Below are 25,841 nucleotides of genomic sequence, written 5' to 3'. Positions count from 1 at the left end.
GCTTAAGCCATCAAACACAAATATCAGGGCATCCAAACAGTTAGTGGAAATGCTGAATATGGATATTGATATAGCAATAGTAAAATCCTTCTTTAGCTGGCTAAGTTGGGGTTAAGAGGTGGAGAGGGTCATCAGTGCCCATGACAGGACGGGCACGTCGGTGACCAGAGAGGTGTCGGCTTTCAGCTGCAATGTCCATAGTTTTAATAGGCAGAGGATTCCTGCTCCTCCTGGATCTATATTAAGTTAAGTATACTTTAAGATGTTACCTTTAAAGACTGTCTGTTAGGCAGCACTTACTGCATTTTCCTGAACATTGGGTTGTTTGGAGCAGCCGGTGATGACAATGTGTCATAGAGGACCTGAGGTGATAAGCTGCATGCGAAAATCGAATCCAGAGTCCCTACAGTGCTGGAGGAGGCCATTTGGCCCATCGAGTCTGCAGTGACCCTTTGAAAGAGCACTCTACTTAGGCCCACTTGCGCAGGCTATCCCCATAACCCCAAGCACTGATCATGTCCAATCTACCAAATCTGCACATCCTTGGACATTAAGGGAAAATTTAGCATAGCCAATCCACCTAACCTGCACATCTTTGGATGGTGGGAAGAAACCAGAGGATCTGGAGGAAACCCACGCAGACAAAGGGAGAATGTGCATATACACATTGACAGTCACCTAAGGTCGGAATCGAACCCGGGTTTCTGACGCTGTGAGACAGCAGTGCTAACCATGGTGCCACCGTGCCGCCATTACCTTAAGGTCTGTTCCTGGCATAGACAACAGACATCGTTTTGTGCCTACATATGACTAGCTGGGAATTTCAGGCTTCCAATGTCTTTTTACCCGCCAAATTGGAGGCTTTATTGGACTGCAAATCAAATTTCTAGGCCCCAATATTTGAACTTTCAAAACATTATGCAAATGTGCCATACCTGGAGCTGATAGAGCAAAGAAGCTTAGATAAAGAGTGTTCATTTTTTGAAAATTTAGAGTTCCCAATTCATTTTTTCCAATTAAGGGGCAATTTAGCGTGGCCAACCCACCTACCCGGCACATCTTTGGGTTGTGGGGTGAAACCCACGGAGAATGTGCAAACTCCACGCAAACAGTAACCCAGAGCCGGGATTGAACCTGGCACCTCGGCATCTGTTTCCAATGGCAGAACAATTAATAACCAATGAATGTAAGATATAGTCCTGCAACCTTGGAGCATAGATCCCAGGTTAGATAGGAACATACAGTGCAGAAGGAGGCCATTCAGCCCATCGAGTCTGCACCAACCCACTTAAGCCCTCACTTCCACCCTAGCCCCGTAACCCAATAACCCCTCCTAACCTTTTTTGGTCACTATGGGCAATTTATCATGGCCAATCCACCTAACTTGCACGTCTTTGGACTGTGGGAGGAAACCGGAGCACCTGGAGGAAACCCACGCAGACACAGGGAGAACGTGCAGACTCCGCACAGACAGTGACCCAACAGGGAATCAAACTTGGGACCCTGGCGCTGTGAAGCCACAGTGCTAATCACTTGTGCTGCCGTGCTGCCCAAAATAGTTGCATTTTCATAGACAATCATCATTAATGGTAAACGCTCTTGTGTGGTGATCAATTCCAAGTGGAGTCTTGCAGGAATCTATATTAGGCCTTACATGCTTCACCATTTAGATTAATCATCTGGATGAACCCTTGGGCAGGTAAAGAGATTACTATCTGATCTGGTACTGATGAGCCCTCCTCTAGCATACAACACTTATGGTAGGTACGTATAATGACCATAATTTTTTTGCTGTCTGCTGTACTTCTTACGTATGTAACAAAATTTTATTCCATTCATTCTTGGAATTAGAATATCAGCAGCCAGTCCAAAATTTACTGCCTTCCCATAACTGCCCTTGAGCAGGTGGCGGTGAGCTGCCTGTAGCTTGCTGGGGCGTTTCAGAGGATAGTTACGAGTCAACAACATTTATGCATGTCTGGAGTCACATGCAGGCCAGATAACGTGCAGCAGATTTCCTCCCCTAAGAATATGGGTGAAACAAATAGGTTATTACAACAATCCAGTAGTTTCATGACCATGATTATTGAGACTAGATTTTTATTCCAGATTAATTAACTAAACTTCAATTCCTCTAGCTGCCATGGTGGGATCTGAACCGATGTCTCCCGAACATTAGTCTGAGCATCTGGATTACTAGTCCAGTAACACTCCTACTAGACTACCATCCCCCAGAAGTATACCCAAAACAAAATCAAAACAATTTTTTTGTGTTTGAAGTGGGCATCTGAGTATCCTTTTTAATGAAAACAAAATTGTTTTCATATTCATCAGATGCAATTTTAAAACATCAGCATCTTTTCACAGAGCACGAGAGTAAGATACTTAGAAGCATTCGTATTTACTTCTTGAAAAATCTGTTGGGATTGACAGCCCCCCCCCCCCAACCCAAAGTGGGCCTTCTGGCTTTACAAGAGGTTACAATGCTAGTTACTAACAATAAACTATAATCAGCTGACAGCGTATCAGGAATTCAGTCACTTTCATCAGCTTCTCATGGAAGGACAAGAACAATGCAGAAATAAAATTTAGATGGTTGAAGGTAGAGCTAGTGAAGAGAATTTTGTACTTTACAGCTGGAAACATTTGTACATTGTCGCACGAGGAAGACTCAATGGTGCATTCAGTTAGGACACTGTGTATTTTCATCTCAAAGGTATGAGGTTGAACCTAGCCCAAGTAAATTGAATAAATCTGTTCCTTCTCTGTGAAGATCTCTTGTGAAATGACTTTAGGCTAATTGTCCAAGTTTTTTGACCTTTTTCAGCAGCCTATGTGTATGTCCCACAAATAAACTTACAGCCAGATGTGGATCAAATGATAGCATTCTCGCATCGATGTCGTTTCTGGATTCACGTCTCACTCTAGACATTTAAGCATGAAACTCTAGACTAACAATCGAGTGCAGCACTGAGGGAGAATTCTTTCAGATAAGAAGCTCAACTAATATCCTATCCGCTGTCTCGGGTAAATGCAAAGATTCCATGACACTATTTTGAAGAAGAGCAAGGGAAATCTTCCAGCCATCCTGGTCAATATTCACTCAACTAACAACACTGCAAAAAATGTAACTGGTCATAACCAAATTGCTGTTTGCGAGTGTTTGCTGTGCACAAATTGGCTGCAGCATTTCCTACCTTAAATCAGTGGCTAAACTTTAAAAGTACTTAATTGGCTGTAAAGCACTCTGTTTGTTACATCCTGAGATTGTGACTGACGCTATATAAACGCCATTGACTATTTAAACTTTGTCATCAAAAATATAATTTTGAAGTCTGTAGATGACAGCAAATTGGGAGGGACCGTTAACATGGAGGAGGACTGCAACAAGTTACTCAAAGGCATGAATAAACTTGTAGAATGGGCATATAATTGACAAATTAATTTCAACATAAATAAGAGGTATTACACTTTTTAAAGAAAAATAAGGAGATCAAATATTGGTTCAAAAATAAGACTCTCCGGACCAGATTTTCGAACGACGGAATTGTCAAGATTTCTAGCCCGGCCCCAAACCTGGCATTTCCAGTCTTCGTGGGGACGGGACTGGCCGGGGTTCACTGGCCATTTAAATCACCAGCTGCCTCCACTGCAGTGCAATTTTGGAAGGATTTTGTAGAATCAATGTGCAGATTAGAACAGGTAAGAGGAGGGCTGAACTTGGTGGATGCATTTGGACAGGCACCGTACCCCTTTGCAGAGGTACGGTTTTAGGATAGAGTCCCGGGACACCTTTAGGAGGTAAGACACCCACTCTTTGGAATTGTTAAAAGTGAACGTGAATATGCACTTCATATGCAGAAACTCATAACAACTCATAACTCATTTCCGTAACAGCCTCCCCGAACAGGCGCCGGAATGTGGCGACTAGGGGCTTTTCACAGTAACTTCATTTGAAGCCTACTTGTGACAATAAGCGATTTTCATTTCATTTCATTTCATTGGAACTGACATATTGTAAAAGAGCTGTCCAACTGTCAATGAGCTGCCCAGCTGTCAAGGAAATGGCAACGAGCTTTCCAGCTGTCAAGGAACTGTCCGGCTATCAAGGAACTGGTAAAGAGATGTGCAGACGTCAAGGAAATGGTCAAATGTTTTCCAGCTGTCAAGGAACTATCCAGCTGCCAAGGAACTGTAAATAGTCTGGGTCTGTATTCCTTGGAGTTCAGAAGAGTGAGGGGTGACCTTATTCAAACATACAAGATCTTGAGGGGGCTTGACAGGGTAGGTGTGAGACGTTTTCAATAGTGGGAGAGTTTCCAATGAGGGGCCAAAGCTACAAGATAAAGGGCTGGTCATTTAAAACCAAGTGTGCAGAAACATATTTTGGCAGAGGGTGGCAAATCTCTGGAACTCTCTGCCCCAGAGATTATTGAAGGCTGGATCATTAGAAATATTTAACGTGGAGGTGGATAAATATTTGATAGATCGAGGAAAAGAATAATAAAACAAAAAACATCTCTACAGCCTTACCTTCCCTGCACTACATATGCCTTAACCTCTGCCAAACCATGCCCTTCTACACACCCCCATGGCCACCATTTCCCCATGTCAATGTAGTACTACCTCATGCAAATCTATGAGCCTCACCCTCAACCCTTTGCATTACCCCTTCCATGCCAACTTACCTAGTATCCATGGACAGTTCCTTGACAGCTTTGAACCTTCCTGGACATGTTTCAAAAGGTTTGACACCTGTTGGTGAGGCTTGACAGCTCATGTCAGTTCCTTGATAGTTGGACTGCATTTTTACAGGTCCTTGACAGCTTGACAGGTCGGGTTCACTGAGCTGGGAATCACCCCATTTGATGAACCCAGCCTAGGGGAGACAATTTGTAACTGAATTGGGTAGGGGAGCAAAGTGATCTGGAGGTACAATTACACAAATCATTGCAAGTTTCGATGCAGGTCAATAAGGCTGTATGAAAACATGCACTAGGGTTTATTGCTGAAGATACAACTCAAAACGTTGCAGCTGAAAATGACAAAAAGCTCATCTAAACTTGTATTGAACCTTGGCTAGAACGCGCTTGGACTGGTTTGCACAGCTCTGGTTGCCAAATTATGAAACAGATATAAAGGCACTGAAGAAGGTGCAAGAAAGATTTACAACAAAATGAGAACTGTGAGATTATACCGACCGGTAAATGGTAAACAAAGTATGATCTCTTTTATTTTGAATAGAAAGCTGAAGAGTAGCCCAAGAGGCTTTTAAAATTATGAATGATTTTGGCAAAGTAGACAAAGGGATATTCACTTAATAGCAATGAGCAACCTTCGAAGCTATTAATTCATCAAGAAATCAAGTAAGAGATCCAGTCAAAATGTCTTTACCTGGAGAGAGGTGGTAATGTGGAACTTGTTACTCCAGGAGTAGTTGTAGTGAATAATAGATGTAATTAAGGGCAGCTATATAAGCATGTTTGAGAAAAGGGCATAGTGGATTATGCTGATGAACTTAGATGAGAAGGATAGGAAGAGGCTACAGTGGAGCATAAAGACTAGCATGGACTGGTTGGGCTGAATGGTCTGTTTCTGTGCTATATGGTGTGAGTCTTTCTCTTTTCATGCACCTATTAACTTATTTATCTAAAGCTAACAGATCTTTATATTCTGTTGTAAGAATTATCTAGCTACTAAGAACATGAAGGGAGCATCATCCAAATATCCAGTGATTGAAATTCAAACACAATAGCTAGCAAGTAAACAACACAAACACAAACAGAATTGCGCTACAGAGATTCATGGCATCGTGAATCAAAGATTATGAGAAATGGCCAATAGGCTGGTCAATAGACTTGTTTCAAATTGGAGAGTGAGGTGCAGCTGGAGAAGTAAAGAGACCCACCTCAGTAAAAATGTTCATCAGCAGCGTTGAAAGAAAGGGAGAATGCTCAAGAAATCATCGTTGAAGAACCAAAGAGAGAATACAGGACCAGAGAAGACAGGCTGCAAGGAAGTCTGAAGACATTGGTCTGGATCTTAAATTCAATAAATCGGATAACAGGAAGACCAATACAGTTCAGAGAGAATCAGGGTGAACGGTCAGTGGAACTTCGAACACAGCAGGATATGAATGGCTACGGTTTGGACAAGTTAAGACTTTATACAGAGTGAAGGATTGAGGCCAGCAAGGATATCAGAGAAATCAGCTGTAGACGTGACAAAACCATCAATAAATGAACTGACTTAATGAGCATACGTTTCAGCAGCAGTAGGAAGGTGGTGGTGGGTGAGGCAGGCATTGCTGCCCAGGTAGAAGTAAGGAATCATGGAGATGGGGTTTGAAGTTCTGGTTCAAACAGGACACCAATTTACATGGTCTGGTTCATCTTAAGCAAATGGCCAAGAGGAGAGAGAAGTCAGTGGCAAGGAAGCAGAGTCAAAGATAGACGATAAAAATTATAGCACTAATGCTTCTGATGTTCACTTGGAAGGGGTCATGACTCATCCACAACTTGACGTTGCTAAGCCAGTCTGAGAACACAAAAGTTTTTCTGGGAACAAGGAGAGTGACAGAGAGGTAGTTAGATATCAATATACAGGAAAAATCACAAATGTTGCCACTGTGGAATGAAGAGGAAAAGAGGCCAAGGGAAGATTCTAGAGAAAAATATCTTGTGCAGGAAGAGAATTAATGGCTGCAAATACTCTGGTTGTGTTCAGACAGGGAGAAACTGAACCACGCAAACACAGTCTCATGGAACTGGACACCTAAGGGAGTGGACAGTTGAGGATACTACAGAAAAGACTCCCACACCACATTCACGATATCATTCATAAAACCATGCACATTTCAGCCGCAAACTATCAATGAAAAAGCCATAGCCATAGTTAGAATCACAGAATATGACAAGTTACTTAGCCCATCAAGTCTGAAAAGTATACTTCTCTCGAGGAACGCTCAGTTCAATGCCATTCTCATACTGGGCTCTTCCACCATACAGAAGCTACTTTCCTAAGCAAATTTATCATTAGCTCTTAAGAGGTTATTCGCCTAAATTTAGCAATTTAGTGGTCAAGGGAAACCGTGCTATGGGACTAATTGATTCCTCTCAAAGGAACCACATAAGCACAATGGGCCAAACAGCCTATTTCTGTGCTTTATGATTCTACAATGTTATTTTACTACCGGTGTTAACCCTCTTTAGATTAACATCAACATTACAGCAGTGCTCATTGGAAAATCTATACTGTGAACTTTGCTTCATCAACAGCTTGAGGTAGAGATATTCCTTGGCATAAAGACTTTTTCCCTAATCTCCCTTTTAATTATTTTTGTGATTACCTTATGTTTGTGCCCTCTTATTACCATTTTGCTGCCCAGTGGGAACAAGCCAATTGTTTACATTATAAACCTCCATAATTGTTATCATGTTATTATTATGCATCTTCTTATATAAATCCATTGCTGATGTCATCAGTAAGCTCTATGACATCATTAGTTGCCTGTGTAAACTTGTTCTACTTTTATTCTATTACTGTTATTGCGATGTTTAGCTAGTCGCTCCAGTTTTGAGTTTATTCTATATTTTAAATTTTATTATTTTTATAAATTAAAGAAGATTAACTTTAAGATTAATGTGTTTAAACAACCTTTTTGTGGTAAAGTCTTAATCTTAGAGAAAAGGAAGAAATCATGGTTTTGACTCTAGATCGAAAATATTACCTTTGATTCTCTCACGCCACAGATCCACCTAACTGGCTGAATGTCTCTAGCATTTTCTGTTTTTATTTTGCAGTTTCAACATCTGCAATATTCCACCTTTTGTTACCCCTGAATCTTCTCCCCTCCAATAAACAAAGTCCCAGCTTGTCAACTCTCTCTTCAGAAATTCTAACTACAGAAATTCACAGTTGCAGAAAAAGTGCCCAACTTTGATGGTCCCAAAACCTCACGAAAACACTCAACTGGTACAGAAACTGTTGCATCGCAACGTCTGTGGAGCGAGAAAAAGAGTTAACATTTCAGGTTGTTGGCTTTTCTCAGAAGGCAAATAAAAACTGCTCCTTTCGGGCCTCGAAAAAACCCTTTGCCCTACTGCCGGACCTGTCTAACCTGAATTGCCACTTCCCCTCAACATGATTGTCAGCCGATTCCTCATTAGAAATGGTCATTCTCCCGCTCTCTCAAACCAGGAAACGCCAGAGTGCAGTTTACCAAATCAGGGCAAAATAGCATAGCCTCAGGAGGCAACCATGGCCAAAACAAAAGGCTTGTGCCAGGTGTTAAATTGGCCCCAGGGAGTGCGTATATAATTTATTTACGAACAACAACGTTTTCCAAATGTCTAATGCTGACGGGTCTAGCAGCCTTTGAAAACTGCTGACATAAATTCTCAGGTGTATGTAATATTTTTATAAACCTTCTTCAATTCCTAAAGCAGAAATTCCCTGAAATATCAAAATATGAGTTGGAAGAATTTACAATTCTTAAAAGTTATTTTTCCTCTGTTATGAACCAGAGATTTGTGCACAACATCAGGCACAAATATCAAAATGCCAAAAACAGAATCATATGAGCTCTACCGATGGCCTATTAGCACATTCCCCAGTGAAGCATTAAACAATACAAACGAGAGGGAAGCAATTGAGCCATAAACAGGATGCAGAAAAAAAAGTCAGCTCAAATTAGGCTCTTGATTGCTACCTAAAAACATCTGCTGAAAAATATGCACATCTGGAAAGCAGATGAGAAAAGGTCCAGACTCAGCTTTGATGCACCTTGGTAGTTCAACAAGTAAAGTCACCATAGTCCCAGATGACCAGAGGCTGCATTCCCCTTTGGGGGCGAGCTAACTGGTGGAGGATAACCACACCTCAGGCAAGGGGCAAGGTTGAGAAGGCAAGGACTTCACGAATAACCTCATTAGGGAATTGAACCCGTGCTGTTGGCCTCGTTCTGCATCACAAACCAGCTGTCCAGCCAACTGACCTAAACCTACAGTCTAGCTCCCACAATATGAATATTTACTTGGATGAGGTACGAGTAAGCTGTCACCATCCATCAAATTAAACCCAGCAGGTGTCAGGATCTACAGTGATGGACAGAAAACTGAAAAAAGTGCAAAGATTTAAGACAACTAACCTGAGCCCTAGAAATTGGACTTTCGTTTAATGAAATACAACTTAAAATTTTAGCAAAATATAACCAGTGGAAGTTGGCCAATGCTGAACATTGTCCAAATCAACAATTCGAGAAGCAACTTATAAAGAGCATGATTTGGAGTTGTTGTTTTGTATGGAAATGAGACTTGGTCCTTACGGAAAGAGACCAGCTTGGTTGGACAGAAAAAAGTAACAAATGACGAAGTGCTGTAGAGAGTGAACAAATTAAATTTGCTGAGCGTAGTTCTGAAGAGATAGGTAACCTGGGTAGGGCACATCTCAAGAAGAAACAGACTTGTAGGTGACGAAGATTTCAAGGAAAAAGAGGAAGAGGAGAGAATATTAATGTTGGGTGGCTTTAGTTTAAGTTAAGGATAGAGAGACATGGACAGACTACTACAGGCCAAGGACCTTTCTTCGGGCAGAGCACACATGATGATTATGATGATAGTGGTGGTCAATGTTTGTTGTGTCTGTAGAACAGACAGCACAAAAAAAGGCAACATTTACCTCTCTGGGGTCTGGAGTGGCATCTTGTAGGGCTTCGTACACTGTTGTCATCTGAGCAGAAACCCAAGAACTGTTCATCCTGAAAGACAAATATAGTCAAATTGTGAAATTAGAAAAACACACATTTTGGACTGACTAGCAGCAAGGTCTATTTTAACTTTTGGGTACAGTGCTACCCTTTCCAGCATTGAACAGGCGTCCAGTGCAGTTCATCAGACTGAGCTCTCAAATTGGCTATGGCAGCCACCAGCAAGCTATGTTTGCCATGTAGGGACTTTTTATGTTGTCTTTCACATCAAGACACCCCAAATTCTTTACAGTCAATAAGTTGCCTTCATGTGCAGTCAATATTGTTGTTGACAAATGTCAAACCCAATTTGCACACAGCAACATGCCAACTCTGAAAGTACCAGGGCTCTATTCATAAAGGTTATCCTGCAAAGGCTTGCATGATCCAGCTGTCAAGTCTCGTTCATTAGAATGGCACTCTTGTCTTAGCTTAAATTTTGATTCCTGTCAGCTCTCCTATCGGCCCCCTCATTGGCTACCAATTCGTTAACATCTCAAATTCAAAATTATTACTCAAGTGAGACATGTGCCAAAGCTTTTCACCTTGCATTCATCCAGACAAATACAAGGACACCACATTTCAAGCGATCACAACGACTAAAGGAGAAAGGGGTACTGATTGGTTGGCAAGTTGACTCTGTTTGGACAAATTATTGGCATGGAGAAGGCAACAGGCAACTATAAGCTCCCTGATAATTCAAACAGACTTGAACGTTAACTCGGTGTCTCTCTCTCTCTACAGATGCTGCCAGACCTGCTCCATTTTTCCAGCATTCTCTGGTCCTTGCTTCAGATTCCAGCATCTGCAGTGTTTTGCTTATTTTAGCCTTTAGCCAATGTTGCTTTTAGTTTGTTTATCACAGTCTTAAAACTTGAAATGTTATCTGATCCTCCCATTCAGTCTCTTGAAATTCAAATATCTTTTTGAAAAGTTAAGTCTCGAGAGGGATCTTAACAATTCAAAATGACTGACATTTATACAGTGCCTTCCACAGCCACAGGAAGTCCTGAAGCACTTTACAGCAAATTAGTATTTTTCAAACATAGCCACTTTTGTTATGTAGGAAACATAGCAGCAAATTTTCATACAGCAAGCACCTACAAACAGCAATGTGACAACAACCAAATAATCTCTTTTAGTTAAGTTAATTAAGGGATGAATATTGACCACAAAACCGGGAAAAACTCCCCTGCTTTTCTTCATGGTAGTGCCACGGGATCATTTGCATTCATTTGAGGGAACATGGAACCTCGGTTTAACTCCTCATCCAAAGGACTGTCAGACGCAGCAAGGCTGGGCTGCCATCCAACGCATGGGAAGGTTGTTGACCCTGTCCCAAATCCTGGGAAATGTTAACTTTTACTATTCAGGTAGAGAGGTTATTCATGAAGACCCCACCTTCTCAACCTTGCCCCTTTGCTGAGGTGTAGTGACCCTCAGGTTATGGCACCACCACTCAGTTCTCTCGCTCTCAAAGGGGAGAACAGCCTATGGTCCTCTGAGACTGTGCAACATTTATATATGTAAAGAGTGATTATACTGACATTGGAGAAAGGAAGATTTAGTAGTTAAGAGCTAGGTAAAAAGAATGAGTTGGAGTAGCAGTCCATAAATGACTCATTATTTCAATAAAAATTATACAGTGGAAATGTGTGGAGGAGAAATAGCATGTCAGGTGCCCTATTTGAAACCTATAAAAAAAACATCTCAGTGGAACAATAACCAGCATAGTAACACCAAACGAGAGTCTGGATCCTGAAAGAGTGAGCAGGATCATTTATTAGGCAACCATTTTTCTTGCACCTTGAGTGAAAGGGTGTTAGAAGATCCTCCTCAAATATGTACGCAATAATCACGCCCGAGGCAGACCCAGGCTTACAGAGGCATAAGAGCTGCTGGTGGGGCAAAGAAAAGTCACAAAGAGGAAATGATTATTTTTTCTTCCTGCTGTCTCATTCACCAGCTGAGAAAATAGAGGTGGTCTAAGGATTGTGCCAACATTATTTTATAGTGCAGCGCAATGGGATGAGCACACATGGTGAAACTCCGTCCAATTTACCACCACTGAGATTGCAAACTCAGTGTGAGGGAGTGTGGGCATGAGCCTCTATTGGGTCACTCTGTGTTACACCACCCTACTTAGCCCTTTTTATTTTGACGTTACTTTCTCTCTTCATTATGACTCCATTTGAAGCATATGCTCCGCTTTTCCAGTCATTTTTTATTTAATGGATAAAGCAGTTCTTACTTTTGCTGCCCATGAGAATTTTTTTAATGTCCCATAATCAAACATGAAAGATTCCCAGAAACGGTAGTTGTTTCAGGGTCAATTGACATATTTAAACTGGAGGTGCATCAATATGTGCCACATAGGAGACTTAACAGTTAAAGGAGTATTAAATGCTCCACTTATTTTCAGGGGATTATGTCTTTAAAATAAAGGATTAATAGATGGGTGAAAGGGAAGTCCAGAAGAGAACAGTCCCAAATGGAATAAAAACAGAAAATGTTGGAAATTCTCATCAGGCTAGCCCACATCTGTGCAGCAATAATAAATGGATGTTGCATGGAACAGTCTTGATAAATGACATACTTTCCTTCTAGGCATTTTTATGAGTAAACTCAAAGACCAGGAAGCAATATACTTGTGGGTACCAGTTAACATAAAAAGATGAGAATTTTAGTGGATACAGGATTAGTAATGTTGACTGGTGTCTCTGGGTACAGTTTTCAGGGTTTGGTTTATATATAGAAATGTAGCCTTATATGCAAATGTTTACAGCAATATTATTTTGCTACTGTTCTGGTTTTCAAGTGTACTCAACAGCTTGTGTGGGACTGGAAGCAAACCGATCTCTTTTTGAAACATGCATCTCCTTTGGGAAATACCCTAATCATTTTGCAAGTGTACAGCAATTTGGGTGAGAAGTAGTCATATTTTCCTTCACCTACTCAAATCCGCCCTGTTGTTGTAAATGCTTTAATACCAATAATTGTTCTGCATCTATTCCCACTTATGCAATCTCATGTGAGGACCCAATTTTTGTTGCATTCTAATATAATGTACTGATAGAATACTGCAGTTTGGGAAGGTGAAGGTGCCACTGATACATATTATACTTAACACCAGGAGATTCTGATAGCTCTGTGGGTAAATGGACAAACAGTGGATGTAATTACACTACACAGACTGCAGCAGATCAAGGAAGCTCATGACCACATTCTCTTTTTTTAAGTGTTTTTATTGGGTTTCCACATCTTTTATTTCACAATTCCTAAGTTACATATTACAAAACCCCACCAAAAAATAAAAATTAAAAAAGCAAACAGGAATCAGCACATACATTTACAGGCAATTATCTTCTTTCTCGCTGTGGTCGTAACCCCCTTTTAGTCGGCATACATCTGTTACAATCACCAGTATGGCCCGCCCCAACGTCTACCCAGCTCGCAACCCTCACGAGATCTTGCGCAGATCATCTGTTCCCAAACCCTCGTCCTGTAGCACGAATTGTAAGTCTGTCCCACCCAGCTTTCTTACCCAAGTCGGTCCTTCTCCCTCAGGTGGATCCCCTGGAGGAAGACGATGTTGACTCTCAGACTTTTCAGATGGGCAAAGACTTGGATCTTTTCACCGGGCCGTTAAGTCCCCTGACATTCCACGTAACTATTCTTATGGGGGGGATTCTGCCCCCCTCACCCCTGCCGGCTCCAATTCGCTTGGTCCTCGACCTTCCCCCATAGCATCCCTTGTATCGTCACCAACCTTGTCATTTCCGACTCCAGTGAGGCGATCCAGTTACTCTAGTCAAGTCTTTTCCAGCTCTGCGATCGTCACCTCCTGTGTCTCCAGACGCCGCTCTGCCTTTTCCAGCGCTGCTCGAGGGGAAGGTAGCACCTTCACTGCCGCCACTTTCACCTTCGCCACCATTTCGAGTTTAATGGCATCTTTGAACACATGGAGCGCCTGTGTTAGGGGGTTCCTCCATTCATTTATCAGGGGGTAGCCCGGCATATGTTCTGGCAGCCCATCCCGTTCTGGTGCGGTCGCCCCGTGAGCACGCCATTGCCTCAATCTTCCTCTCCAAACTTTTAATGGCTCTGCCATCTTTTTGGCTCCTCGTGTTGTTTCCTGACATGCCTCGTTTGCGTGGTGGGGTTGAAGGTGGGTGGGTGTTTTTTCCCAGGTTTAGCGGTCTATTTTGGGGCTAAAAGTGCCTAATTTCAAGCTTCCAGGGGAAGAGCCACGTGTTGTGCATCCGCTCAGCACATCCCCATCACCGGAAGTCATGTCCACATTCTCAAGGTCAATTAGGAATGGGCAATAAATGCTGGTCTTGCCAGTAATGCTCACAGCACATGAATGAATTTTTAAAAAAGGACTCAGGTTCAATCTAGGCCAAGTAAACTGCCTGCTGTTGGCTGATGTTAATAAGATCAGATGTGATTTGGCCAGAGTGGGCTGGGAGCTGACACTTTTAGGTAAATCTGTGACGGAACTGTGGGACGCATTCAAGAAGGAAATATGGAGAACAAAGGGACAATATATTCCAATCAAGAAAAAGGATGGGACCAACTAATCCAGTGAACCCTGGATATCGAGGGATATACAGCATTAGATAAAAAGAAAAAGTGAGGCTTATGGCAGATATCAAGGACTCAAAACATCAGAAGATCTAGGTGTTTGGAATGTAAGAGGGAACTTCAAAAGGCAACTAGGAGAGCAAAAAGGTGACATGAAAGAATATTGGCAGGTAAAATAAAGGGAAATCCTAAGTTGTTTTACAAGTACATTAAGGGTAAAAGTATAACTAGGGAAAGAGTAGGTTAAGGACCACAGTGGGAATTTGTGTGTAGAGTCAGAGGATGCAGGTAAGGTTCTAAATGAATACTTAAGAATCAGTGTTCACTCGTGAGAGGGACAGTGTGAGCATACAAATCAGGGTGACGGACTGTAATAAAATTAAAGAGATTAATATCGACAAAGAGGAGATTCTAGTGGTCCGGCAGGCTTAAAAGTAGACAACCCTCCAGGACCAGATGAAATGTATCCCAGGCTCTTCGTGAAGCAAGGGAGGAAATAGTAGGGCACTGGCAATAATTTTCAATTCCCCTCTGGAGAGGAGAGGTGTCAGAGTACTAGAGGATAGCCAATGTGGTACCATTATTCAAGAAGGGAGGAAGCGATAAACCAGGAAACTACAGGCCAGTCAGTCTAACCTCATTGGTGGGGAAACTATTGGAAGGAATTCTGAGAGACAGAATTAATTTTCATTTGGAGAGGTAGTGATTAATCAAGAACAGTCAGCATGGTTCCATTAAGGGAGGTCATGTCTGACCAACTTGATGAATTTTTCAAAGAGGTGACCTGGTATGTAAATGAGGGGAATGCATTTGACGTAGTCTCCTTGGACTTCAGCAATGCTTTTGATAATGTCCCACATGGGAGACTGATAGCGAAGGTAAGAGTCCATGGGATCCAAGGAAATCTGGCAAATTCGATCCACAGTTGGCTGAGTGGCAGGAAGCAGAGGGTGATGGTCAAGGGGCGTTTTTTTAACTGGAGGACTGTGTCCAGTGGGATCCCACAGGGATCAGTGTTAGGGGTCTTGCGGTTTGTGGTTTATATAAATGATTTAGATATGAATGTAGGAGGGTTGATCAGTAATTTTGCGGATGATACGTAAATTGGTGGGATGGTAAATAGTGAGAAGGATAGCTTTCGATTACAAGAAGATATAGACGGGCTGGTCAGACGGGGTGATCAGAGGCAAATGGAATTCAATCTGGATAAGTGTACGGTGATGCACTTGGGCAAGACAAACAAGGCAAGGGAATACATGATAAATGGCAGGACCCTGGTAAGCGCCGAGGATCATAGGGACCTTGGTGTGCATGTACACTCGTCCCTTAAGGTAGCAGAACAGGTGGATACAGTGGTTAAGGCATATGGTATACTTGCCATCATTAGCCGAAACGTAGAATTTAAGAGCAGGGAAGTTATGATGGAACTGTATAAAACATTGGTTAGGCCACAGTTAGAGTATTGTGTGCAGTTCTGGAATCCACATTATAGATGGGATGTAATAGCACTGAAAAGGATGCAGAGGAGACTAACCAGGATGTTGCCTGGACTGGAGAGATTTAGCTATGAAGAGAGATTGGATAGACTTGGGTGGTTTTCCTTGGAACAGAGGAGACTGAGGGGCGACATGATTGAGATGTATATGAGGGGTATGAGTAGTCAGGAATAAACTTTTCCCCTTGGCGGAGGGATTAATGACCAGGGGCATCGATTTAAGGTCTGATTTAAGGCAGGAGGTTTAGAGGGGATGTGAGGAAAAGCTTTTTTACCCAGAGGGTGTGGAACTCACTGCCCGAAAGCGTAGTGGAGGCAGAGACCTTCATATCATTTTAAGTATTTAGATGTGCACTTGCAATCCCAAGACATACAAGGCTATGGACCAAGTACTGGGAAATGGAATTAGAATAGTTACGTGGTTGTTTTTGATGGTGCAGACTCAATGGGCTGAAGGGCCTTTTCTGTTCTGTATGACTCTAAAAATCAATACAATAATTCATCTTAGCACTTTGTGTAATGGGCCGGGGGATTAGCCAGTGCTTCCTCTCCTAGCTGCTGTCCAGAGAGCCTGCCTCAACAGTCTGAGTGTGGATACTGAATTCTATAGTGATGCTAACCAAAATCAAATAATGCACAGACAGAGAAGGTTCAGCTGCATTGGTTTGACATCTGTGGAGCTCTATTCTAACAAATGTTAGCACTTCCAGGAGAAATTAAGTGAAAAATTATGCTTTACAATGAAAGGTCAAACACTACCTCCAGTCATGAGGCCACAAATTCCATAGAGATGCAAATTCTGTTGTAACGCTCAGAAAATATGCATCACTCTCCCTCATATTAGTGTCTCCACTTGCTTCTACTCACTAATGCTCTCTTCCACTTCATTTTTCACTCTTAACAGCTTCTTCTTCATAGCTCTCGCAGTTTCATTTTTGTCCATTTCCCACTTTTCCTCAGTCATCACACATTAGGGACCCCAGTTTTTGTTAGGTTAGGGTATCAGGCTACAGAATCAAGATAGATATACTGAGTAGATCAGCCATAATGTAATTGAATTATATAACAGGATGAAGGGACAGAATGGCCTTCTGTTCCTAAGTGATTGTCGCCAAGCGTGCAGGTACTGGGCCCTGGTGACCATGTAACTGATAATGCATGAACCAGTGAGAAATCAGAGAGCTGCCAACAACTGTTTTAATTATAAACAATTGGGCTGACTCTGCATATTTAAGGCAATGGCATTACAGCCTTTTTGCTGGACTAGTAACCCAGAGACCTAGAATAAGGTAGAGGGAGGTGAAGGGCTCATCAGCAAGAAATCCTTCAAAGTGTGGCCTCGGCAGAAAGAACCTCCCCGAGGCCAAAACAAAACCCGGCAAAGTGCCACTGAATAGCGGGTTGTTGCAGCTCCGTGAAACACCCTGCGAAATGCGCCGTTCTGCGAACTTTAACTTGAGTTTGGTGAATCACAGCCATTATGTTCACTTTACCGAATAAATGCTTGATGGTCTTTGCCTGGAAAAACATGTGGCTATGAGTCAAGCCCCTGGGATCTTGTTTTGCATGACCTATCTAACATCCTGGAAACACCAGGTCAAAATAACTTTACTTTGCATTCTGAATATCCAACATTCCACCTCTATGAGTCGCATATTTGTTTGTATTTAAGCAGGAAAAGATCTTGTTGCAAACCAGAAATACAATTCCTCTCCTTAATAAAAATGCATGCTTTTTATTTATTCTTACATGGGATGTGGGCGTCACTTGCAAGTCCAGCATTTGTTGCACGTCCCTAATTGTCCTTCCAACTGAGTGACTTGCTCGGCCATTTCAGAGGGCAATTAAGAATCAACCACTTCTTGGGTGGGCCTGGATTCTGGGTACGATCATGGAGGGGGGGGGGGGGGGGGGGGCTTTAATTGTGTGCTTGATCCCAGACTATACATGCCGTGCCCCAAATCCCTTAACACATTGGGGTGGCGAAGGAGCTACTAGTGTTTATAGAGCAGATGACTAAGTTCCACACTAGGTAGATTTGTGTTTGGAAAAGGGCTGCACTCAGTAACCCTCGTGGAGGTTGGACACGGCGTTGCTTGGAGATAGGGGGCCGTGTGAGAGGATAGCCTCAGCTACTGGGACATTCGTGGAGTTTAATAAGAATGAGGAGGTCTCACCTTCCACATTCTGGCAAGCATTAAAGGCGTCAGGGGGGAGCTGACCTCGATTAAAGCTCACCTGGATAAATTGGAAATGACGAAGGAAAAGGATTGGTGGAGGCTATTCTGGTGGTGGACCAGCAATCTTTGTTACCCCAAAGGAAGAGTTGTTGGCGGAGAGGAAGAAGCTCCAGGTGGAGTTTGAGTTGGTATCGACGGGGAAAGTGGTTGGCCAACTTTGTCGTGCGAGAGAGACATTTTATGAGCATGGGAAGGCGGCCAGCTATTGGCTCACCAGTTAAGATGGCAGGCGGCCTCCCGGGAGAAAGTACGGTAATAATCTTCATGGACCGGAGAAAGCGTTCGACCAGGTGGAATGGGAATATCTTTTTGAGATACTGGGGTGCTTTGGGTTGAACCTAGGTTCATTTGCTGGATCAGACTGTTGTAGAGGGCTCCCACTGCGAGCGTATGGACAAACACATCAAGCTCGGGATATTTTTTGGTTGTATAGGGGCACAAGGCAGGGATGTTCATTTTTCCCGTTACGTATTACGTTGGCAATTGAGCTGTTGGCCATTGCACTGAGATCACCAAACAGGTGGTGCGGCCGCATTTGGAGTATTGCGTGCAATTCTGGTCGCCGCATTATAGGAAGGATGTGGAAGCATTGGAAAGGGTGCAGAGGAGATTTACCAGAACGTTGCCTGGTATGGAGGGAAGCTCTTATGAGGAAAGGCTGAGGGACTTGAGGCTGTTTTCGTTAGAGAGAAGGTTAAGAGGTGACTTAATTGAGGCATACAAGATGATCAGAGGATTGGATAGGGTGGACAGTGAGAGCCTTTTTCCTCGGATGGTGATGTCTAGCACAAGGGGACATAGCTTTAAATTGAGGGGAGATAGATATAGGACAGATGTCAGAGGTAGGTTCTTTACTCAGAGAGTAGTAAGGGTGTGGAATGCCCTGCCTGCAACAGTAGTGGACTCGCCAACACTAAGGGCATTCAAATGGTCACTGGATGGACATATGGACGATAAGGGAATAGTGTAGATGGGCTTTAGAGTGGTTTCACAGGTCGGCGCAATATCGAGGGCCGAAGGGCCTGTACTGCGCTGTAATGTTCTATGGGTGGAAGGGTATAGAGAGAGGAGGTATGGAGCATCGGGTGTCCCTTTACGGGGACGACTTACTGTTGTATGTAACAGATCCTCTCTCTAATGTGGGAAAGATTATGGAGATATTATAAGTTTGGTTCTTTTTTGGGTCGTCACATTACAGGAAGGATGTTATTGCTCTGGAGAGAGTGCAGAGGAGGTTTACAAGAATGTTGCCAGGGATAGAAAAGTGTGGCTACGAGAAGTTTGGATAGGTTGGGGTTATTTTCCTTGGAACAAAGAAGGCTGACGGGTGACTTAATTGAGCTGTAAAGAATTCTGAAGGGATGCGATAGGGTGGACAGGAAAAAATTGTTCCCTTGGTGGAGAATTCTACAATCAAGGGAAATAGATTCAAGATAAGTGGCAAAAGATGTAGAGGGGTCATGAGGAAAAACGTTTGACCCAGCCGGTACTGAGAATTTGGAATTCGCTGCCCAAGTGGTGGTGGAGGCAGAGACCCTAAACCATTTTTTTTTTTTTTTTTTTTTTAATTTAGAGTACCCAATTTATTTTTTCCAATTAAGGGGCAATTTGACACGGCCAATCCACCTAGCCTGCACATCTTTGGGTTGTGGGGGTGAAACCCACGCAAACACGGGGAGAATGGGCAAACTCCACATGGACAGTGACCCAGAGCTAGGATCAAACCCGGGACCTCGGCGCCGTGAGGCAGCAGTGCTAACCACTGTGCCACGTGCTGCCCCCCCCCCCTAAACCCTTTTAAAAGGTATCTGGATCTGCACCTTAAATGCTCTAAGCTACAGGGTTATGGACTGGGTGCAGGAAGGTGGAATTAGAAAGGACACCTGGGTGTCCTCAGTCTGGCATGGACAAGGTGGACTGAATGGCCTCCTTCTGTGCTGTAAATTTTCTAATATTCTAAGGGGTGAAGATGGATTTGAAAAGGTGGGATGTCCTCCCGTTATCGTTAGTGGGAAGGGCCCATGGGGTAAAAATGACTGTCCTTCCAAAGTTCGTGGGCGGTATCCTCCGTCCCGCCGCACCCGTTTTCTGGTGCGGCGCACCTCCGTCGGCAGTGGGATCCTCCATCCCGGCAGCCAGCCAATGGGGTTTCCCATTGTGGACACCTCCAGACCGCTGGGAAATCCACAGGCATGAGTGCGCTGCCAGCGAAGCGGAGGAAACCACCGACAGACAATCCAGCCCCTTGTTTTTATATCAGAACCTTCCAATCTTTTTACCCAAGTCATTTTTGATAGGCTTAACAAACTGGTCTCTTGGGCAGCACAGTGGCACAGTGGTTGGCACTGCTGCCTCACGGCGCTCAGGATCCCGGCCCACTGTCCGTATGGAGTTGGCACATTCTCCCCATGTTTGCATGGGTCTCACTGCCACAACCCAAAATGATATGCAGGGTAGGTGGATTGGCCATGCTAAATTGCCGCTTAATTGGAAAAAAAGAATTGGGTACTCTAAATTATTTTATTTTTTTAAAGAAACTGGCCTTGACCTTTGTATAGGCGGGTAAGACTCCTCGGGTCCTTAGGTATTTCTACAGAGGTAGGCAATCAAGGAGATTGGTTTTACCTAATGTGATGAATTATTACTGGGTGGCGAATATTGAGAAAGTACGGAGATGGGTGGTGGACGAGAGGTCGGTTTGGGGGCGAATGGAGGAGACTTCTTATATAGAGTCGTGTTTGAGAGGACTGGTGACAGCTCCTCTTCCATTCACCGTCCAAGTACTCTACGAGCCCAGTGGTAATAGCTCCTCTAAGAATATGGTACCAGTTCAGGCAGCATTTCAAGCTGGAATGTATGTTGTTAAAGGCGCCCCATATGTAGGAACCATAGAATTATTCCGTCGGGAATGGACTAAACTTACAGGATCTGGGAACAGGAGGGGGTAGAAAGGTTTAGAGATTTGTTTGTGGAGGGTAGGTTTGCTGGGCTGGAGGAATTGATGGAGAAAGTCCTGCTTCTGGGGGAATGGGCAGAGGAGGGGTTCTATTCCATGAGTTCAATTCTTTAAGAATTGGTAGTCATCAGCAAGTGGAGGTTGGGGGGGGGGGTGAATAAAAAAGGGACAAGTGGGATTGGTTGGTGGGGATATTTTTGTTGTGTATGTTGTAAAATGGAAAATTTCTTGAATATAATTTTTTCTTTTAAAAAAGAATCAATCACATTGCTGTGTCTGGAGTCACATGTAGGTCAGAGTGGGTACAGACAGCAAATTTCCTTCCCTTAACGGACATTATTGAACCAGATGGGTTTTTAATGACAATCGATAATGGCTTTGAAACTAGCTTTTAATTCTAGATTTATTAACTGAATTTAAATCCCACCAGTTTGAACTCATGTCTCCAGAGCATTGGCCTGGGCCTCTGGATTTCAGTGACATTACCACAACGCCACCATCTCCAAATGACAAAAGCTGTTCAGCCATGGACAGAATTTGTTTTCATTTGCAGTAGTCTTGTACATAGAAACACGGAAAACTGCAACTATACACAGCAAAATATTCTGGTTAAGAAATGGAGAATTCTAACAGAAGTGAATTAAGAGATTCATGTGAGTTGCAACCACAATCACAACCCTGAGATTACATTACAATCAACTTCTAAATCAAATTTATAACATGTCGCATATGGGATTCTTCTCACCCCCGCCCCTCCCCAAGAAGATGTCTGTCCTGCAGATATGGGAGAGGATGGTATACCCTGTTGCTTTGACTAAAGGATATAACTGAATTGCAAATGAATATTTTGTCGTTCTTTACAAGAAAAATAAAACTAACAGTAGTCCTAAAATGCTATGATTCCAGTTTCCCGACTTAACAAGTGCAAGGAGCTCATGAGCTTCGTCCTGTATCCCAATTCACATTTCTTCAAAGGTTCCACCTGTCCCAGCCCTCCGGCATTCTTCAAAGGTATTGTATCTTCGAGACCTACCCTCCTGTAACCATTACCCTCCTCCAACCAAACTACTGATCTCCCTTTTGTAAGAACAATGAAGAATCCACACCGAGTAAGTCGAAACAAAAACTTTATTTTACAATTACTATTACATACAGCTCCAGTAGTTCCCTACTGGGTCTTCTCTAGTTGGTGCCTTACTGGCCAACTCTATTTATATATCCAGTGATTGTTAACGGTCCCCCACCCCCTTATCGGGGGAGCTTGTATTCCGCAAGATCCCATGAGGTCATTAATCATCCCTACCCAGTAAGACCCAGGCGGGCTATGACATTCCCAATTCTCTTTCTGGCCTCCACTTAGCTGATACTGTTCACGCTTTCAAATCTGCCATCATCATCCTGTACTCCAAAAAAAAAGCATCCAATACCCGCCTGTCCTTGCAAACAATTACCTGATCCCCACCCCCCTTTACTCTCCAAAATTATTGAACTTGTAGTAGCCTCCCAAATGCACCCCATCTGTCTGGTAACTCCGTCTCGGAACTGTTCGGATCAGGGGTGAAATTCTCCCGAAACGGCGCGATGTCCGCCGACTGGCGCCCAAAACGGCGCCAATCAGACGGGTATCACGCCGCCCCAAAGGTGCAGAATGCTCCGCATCTTTGGGGGCCGAGCCCCAACATTGAGGGGCTAGGCCGACGCCGGAGGAATTTCCACCCCACCTTTGGTGCCCCGCCAGCTGGCGCGGAAATGACATGTCGGGGCAGCGCATGCGCGGGAGCGTCAGCGGCCGCTGACAGTTTCCCACGCATGCGCAGTGGAGGAAGTCTCTTCCGCCTCCGCCATGGTGGAGACTGTGGCGGAGACGGAAGGGAAAGAGTGCCCCCACGGCACAGGCCCGCCCGCGGATCGGTGGGCCCCGATCGCGGGCCAGGCCACCGTGGGGGCACCCCCCAGGGCCAGATCGCCCCGCGCCCCCCCCCCCCCCCCCCCAGGACCCCGGAGCCCGCCCACACCGCCTTGTCCCGCCGTTCAAAAGGTGGTTTAATCCACGCCGGCGGGACAGGCAATTTATCGGCGGGACTTCGGCCCATCCAGGCCGGAGAATCCATCGGGGGGGCCCGCCAACAGGCGCGGCCCGATTCCCGCCCCCCCTCTGAATATCCGGTACCAGAGACTTCGGCAACCAGCGGGGACGGGATTCACGGCAGCCCCCGGCGATTCTCCAACCCGGCGGGGGGGCGGAGAATGACGCCCTAGGTTTCCATCCAAGCTCAGCACTCCGATGGCCTTCAAAGTCCTAAACAACATCTTAAGTAACTGAAACTGTAGTAAACTATCCATTCATGTCCTTCTCAACCGTCTTCATCTTTTGGCATGGACGATATAATCATCCTCTAAAGTAGTGATGGGCAGCCTAGCTAGCGAGTGGTCCGCGGGGGTGGCCCTCCTTCAACTCAGTGGGCCGTAATCAGGCTTGTTCAGTAAGTATGACCCGAGAATAAGATTGAATACATTTAATACATGTCAAATATTCCATATCAAGTTATAGAAAATGTTTAATTATTCATTTTTTAAAATAAATTTTCAGTACCCAATTCTTTCTTTTTTCCAATTAAGAAGCAATTTAGCGTGGCCAATCCATCTACCTTGCACATCTTTTGAGTTAGGGGGGTTGAGACCCATATAGACAGGGGGAGAATGTGCAAACTCCACACGGATGGTGACCGAGGGCCAGGATCTAACTCAGGTCCTTGCGCCATGAGGCAGCAGAGCTAACCCCTGCACCACCGTGTCGCCCTTAAAATGCTTAATCATTCGTATAGTAATAGAACTGTCATCAACTTCATGTGATAAAAACAAAAACAATTTTTACGTTTGACTGGACACAGTGAGGGTGAGATCCAGATCACGATATCTCCTGAGACTTCATTAGAGGCCTCTGGCAGGATTCAGTGGCCTCGTCCCAACAGCAAGTCGGGTACGACAATGCTACTGAATGCCACCCTTGCTATCCTCCTAAAATACTGAGATCTATAGGGTCCTCCATTTCTAGCCTCTTATACATCCCAATTTTAATCACTCCACCATTGACAACTATGCAATCAGCAGCTTAGTACCAACACTCCCTAAACCTCTCCAGCTCTTGCTCTTCCTTGGAGATGCTCTTTAAAACTTACTTTCGTTAGTCCAAATATTTCCTGGAGAGGCTTGGTGAAAAATATGGATTGATAATGCTCCTATAAGAGTGTATCTTGAGATATTTCACGACATTAAGAGTGCTACAGCATATAAATAATACCTGTTATGGTTATTATTACTTGCATGGTGGATCTTTATCATAGCTCTATGCCTACTATAGAGAGGATCAATAATTGCAGACTATATTTCTGAAACATGGTGGTGAGTTTTACTTGGCATTCAACCTTAGGCTCCGACTGATGGAAATGTAGTAAACAAATTAAAATGCAAGACTGGAAACTTATTTAACAGAACAGCCAAACGTGCATGTAAGGCCCAGCTCTCCAGGCACAAATCCTTAATGTTTCACAGTAGCAGGTGCAAGACTCATTGACACGCTGCAGATTTGCTTATATGTACACTCTTTATAAACAGCTGCCTTTGTTAATTTGATGAGATACAGATTCTAGTTTTATCCATTTTTCTGCCACAATCACATGCATTATATACAAGATTATTTCACTCCATCCCTGTTTTGCTTTACATATGCAGGTTATACTGACCAGTTTCTAAATCCACCTTTTGATGGATCTCAAATGTTTATTTGTAAATATTGGCGCTTTTACAGTAGCAGTGGTTAGCATTGTTGCTTCACAGCGCCATGGTCCCAGGTTCGATTCCCGGCTTGGGAAGTGCGGAGTCTGCACGTTCTCAGTGTCTGCATGGGTTCCCTCCGGGTGCTCCGGTTTCCTCCCACAAGTTTCGAAAGATGTGCTTAGGTAATTTGGACATTCTGAATTCTTCCTCCGTGATCTGAACAGGCACCGGAATGTGGCGACTAGGGGCTTCTCACAGTAACTTTATTGCGGTGTTAATGGAAGCCTACTTGTGACAATAAAGATTATTATATTTATTATTACCGACAAAACCAACTCTTTATAAGCAAACGGGTATATTTTCACTCCTCTTTTGAAGGCACCAATTCTTGCTGGGTGCTGTTTTTCAGGCATTCATTGCCTTTACAGCACACTATTCCAGTTCCAAAAAGTACTGCATCCCAACTGGATTCTACTCTCACCTGATGCCCATACCTTCCAGGAGGACTGCACATCAACTTGCATTTATATCGTACTTTCAATGCAGTAAAGCATCCCAAAGCATTCAAAAGAAGTATTAGCCAAATATTGACAATATTTGAACATCAGAATATTAGAAGCAGTTTTTAAGGAGCATGTTAAAGGAGGAGAGGTAAAAAGCAAAACTCATTGAATAATGGTTGTAATAGGAATGCTAGATGATTTGTGTTACCACCCACCATCCCCACAATAATTCTGAGGCCAACTAGGGTGCTATTATGGTGCTGTATCCAAGATAAATTACTTCAGCACACCTAAACCTATAGTAGGCCACTGGCAATATTGAAATCTACCAGTTGACTAGGGACAAAAGCAAAGAATCGCAGATACTAGAAAACACTGGAGGAACTCAGCAGGTCAGGCAGAATCTACAGAGGGAAATTTGGTTAACCTTTCAGATCCATGACCTTACAGATGACCAGGGAAGGTCCACTCAGGTTATTAACAGTACTGGCACTAAATGAATGAATTATATAGCATCTACCCTGCACTGGCAGAGCTC

General features: G+C 43.6%; 1 protein-coding gene across 4 annotated transcripts in view; it reads right to left on the bottom strand.

Annotated features, from left to right (window-relative positions):
- Window positions 1-25,841, bottom strand: part of kmt2a (lysine (K)-specific methyltransferase 2A) — a 213,682-nt gene that overhangs the window by 149,667 nt on the left and 38,174 nt on the right. For all 4 annotated transcript variants that reach the window (XR_011937424.1, XR_011937425.1, XM_072486449.1 and 1 more), the window contains exon 2: window positions 9,679-9,757. Coding sequence is in view for 2 of the 4 variants with exons in the window: in XM_072486449.1 (XP_072342550.1) it covers window positions 9,679-9,757 (79 nt within the window). In the remaining 2 variants the exon portion in view is untranslated. The remainder of the gene's footprint in view (window positions 1-9,678; window positions 9,758-25,841) is intronic.

This window comes from Scyliorhinus torazame, chromosome 21 (genome assembly GCF_047496885.1).
Source record: "Scyliorhinus torazame isolate Kashiwa2021f chromosome 21, sScyTor2.1, whole genome shotgun sequence".
Taxonomy (NCBI): Eukaryota; Metazoa; Chordata; class Chondrichthyes; order Carcharhiniformes; family Scyliorhinidae; genus Scyliorhinus; species Scyliorhinus torazame.
This window is presented reverse-complemented; position numbering and strand designations above follow the sequence as displayed.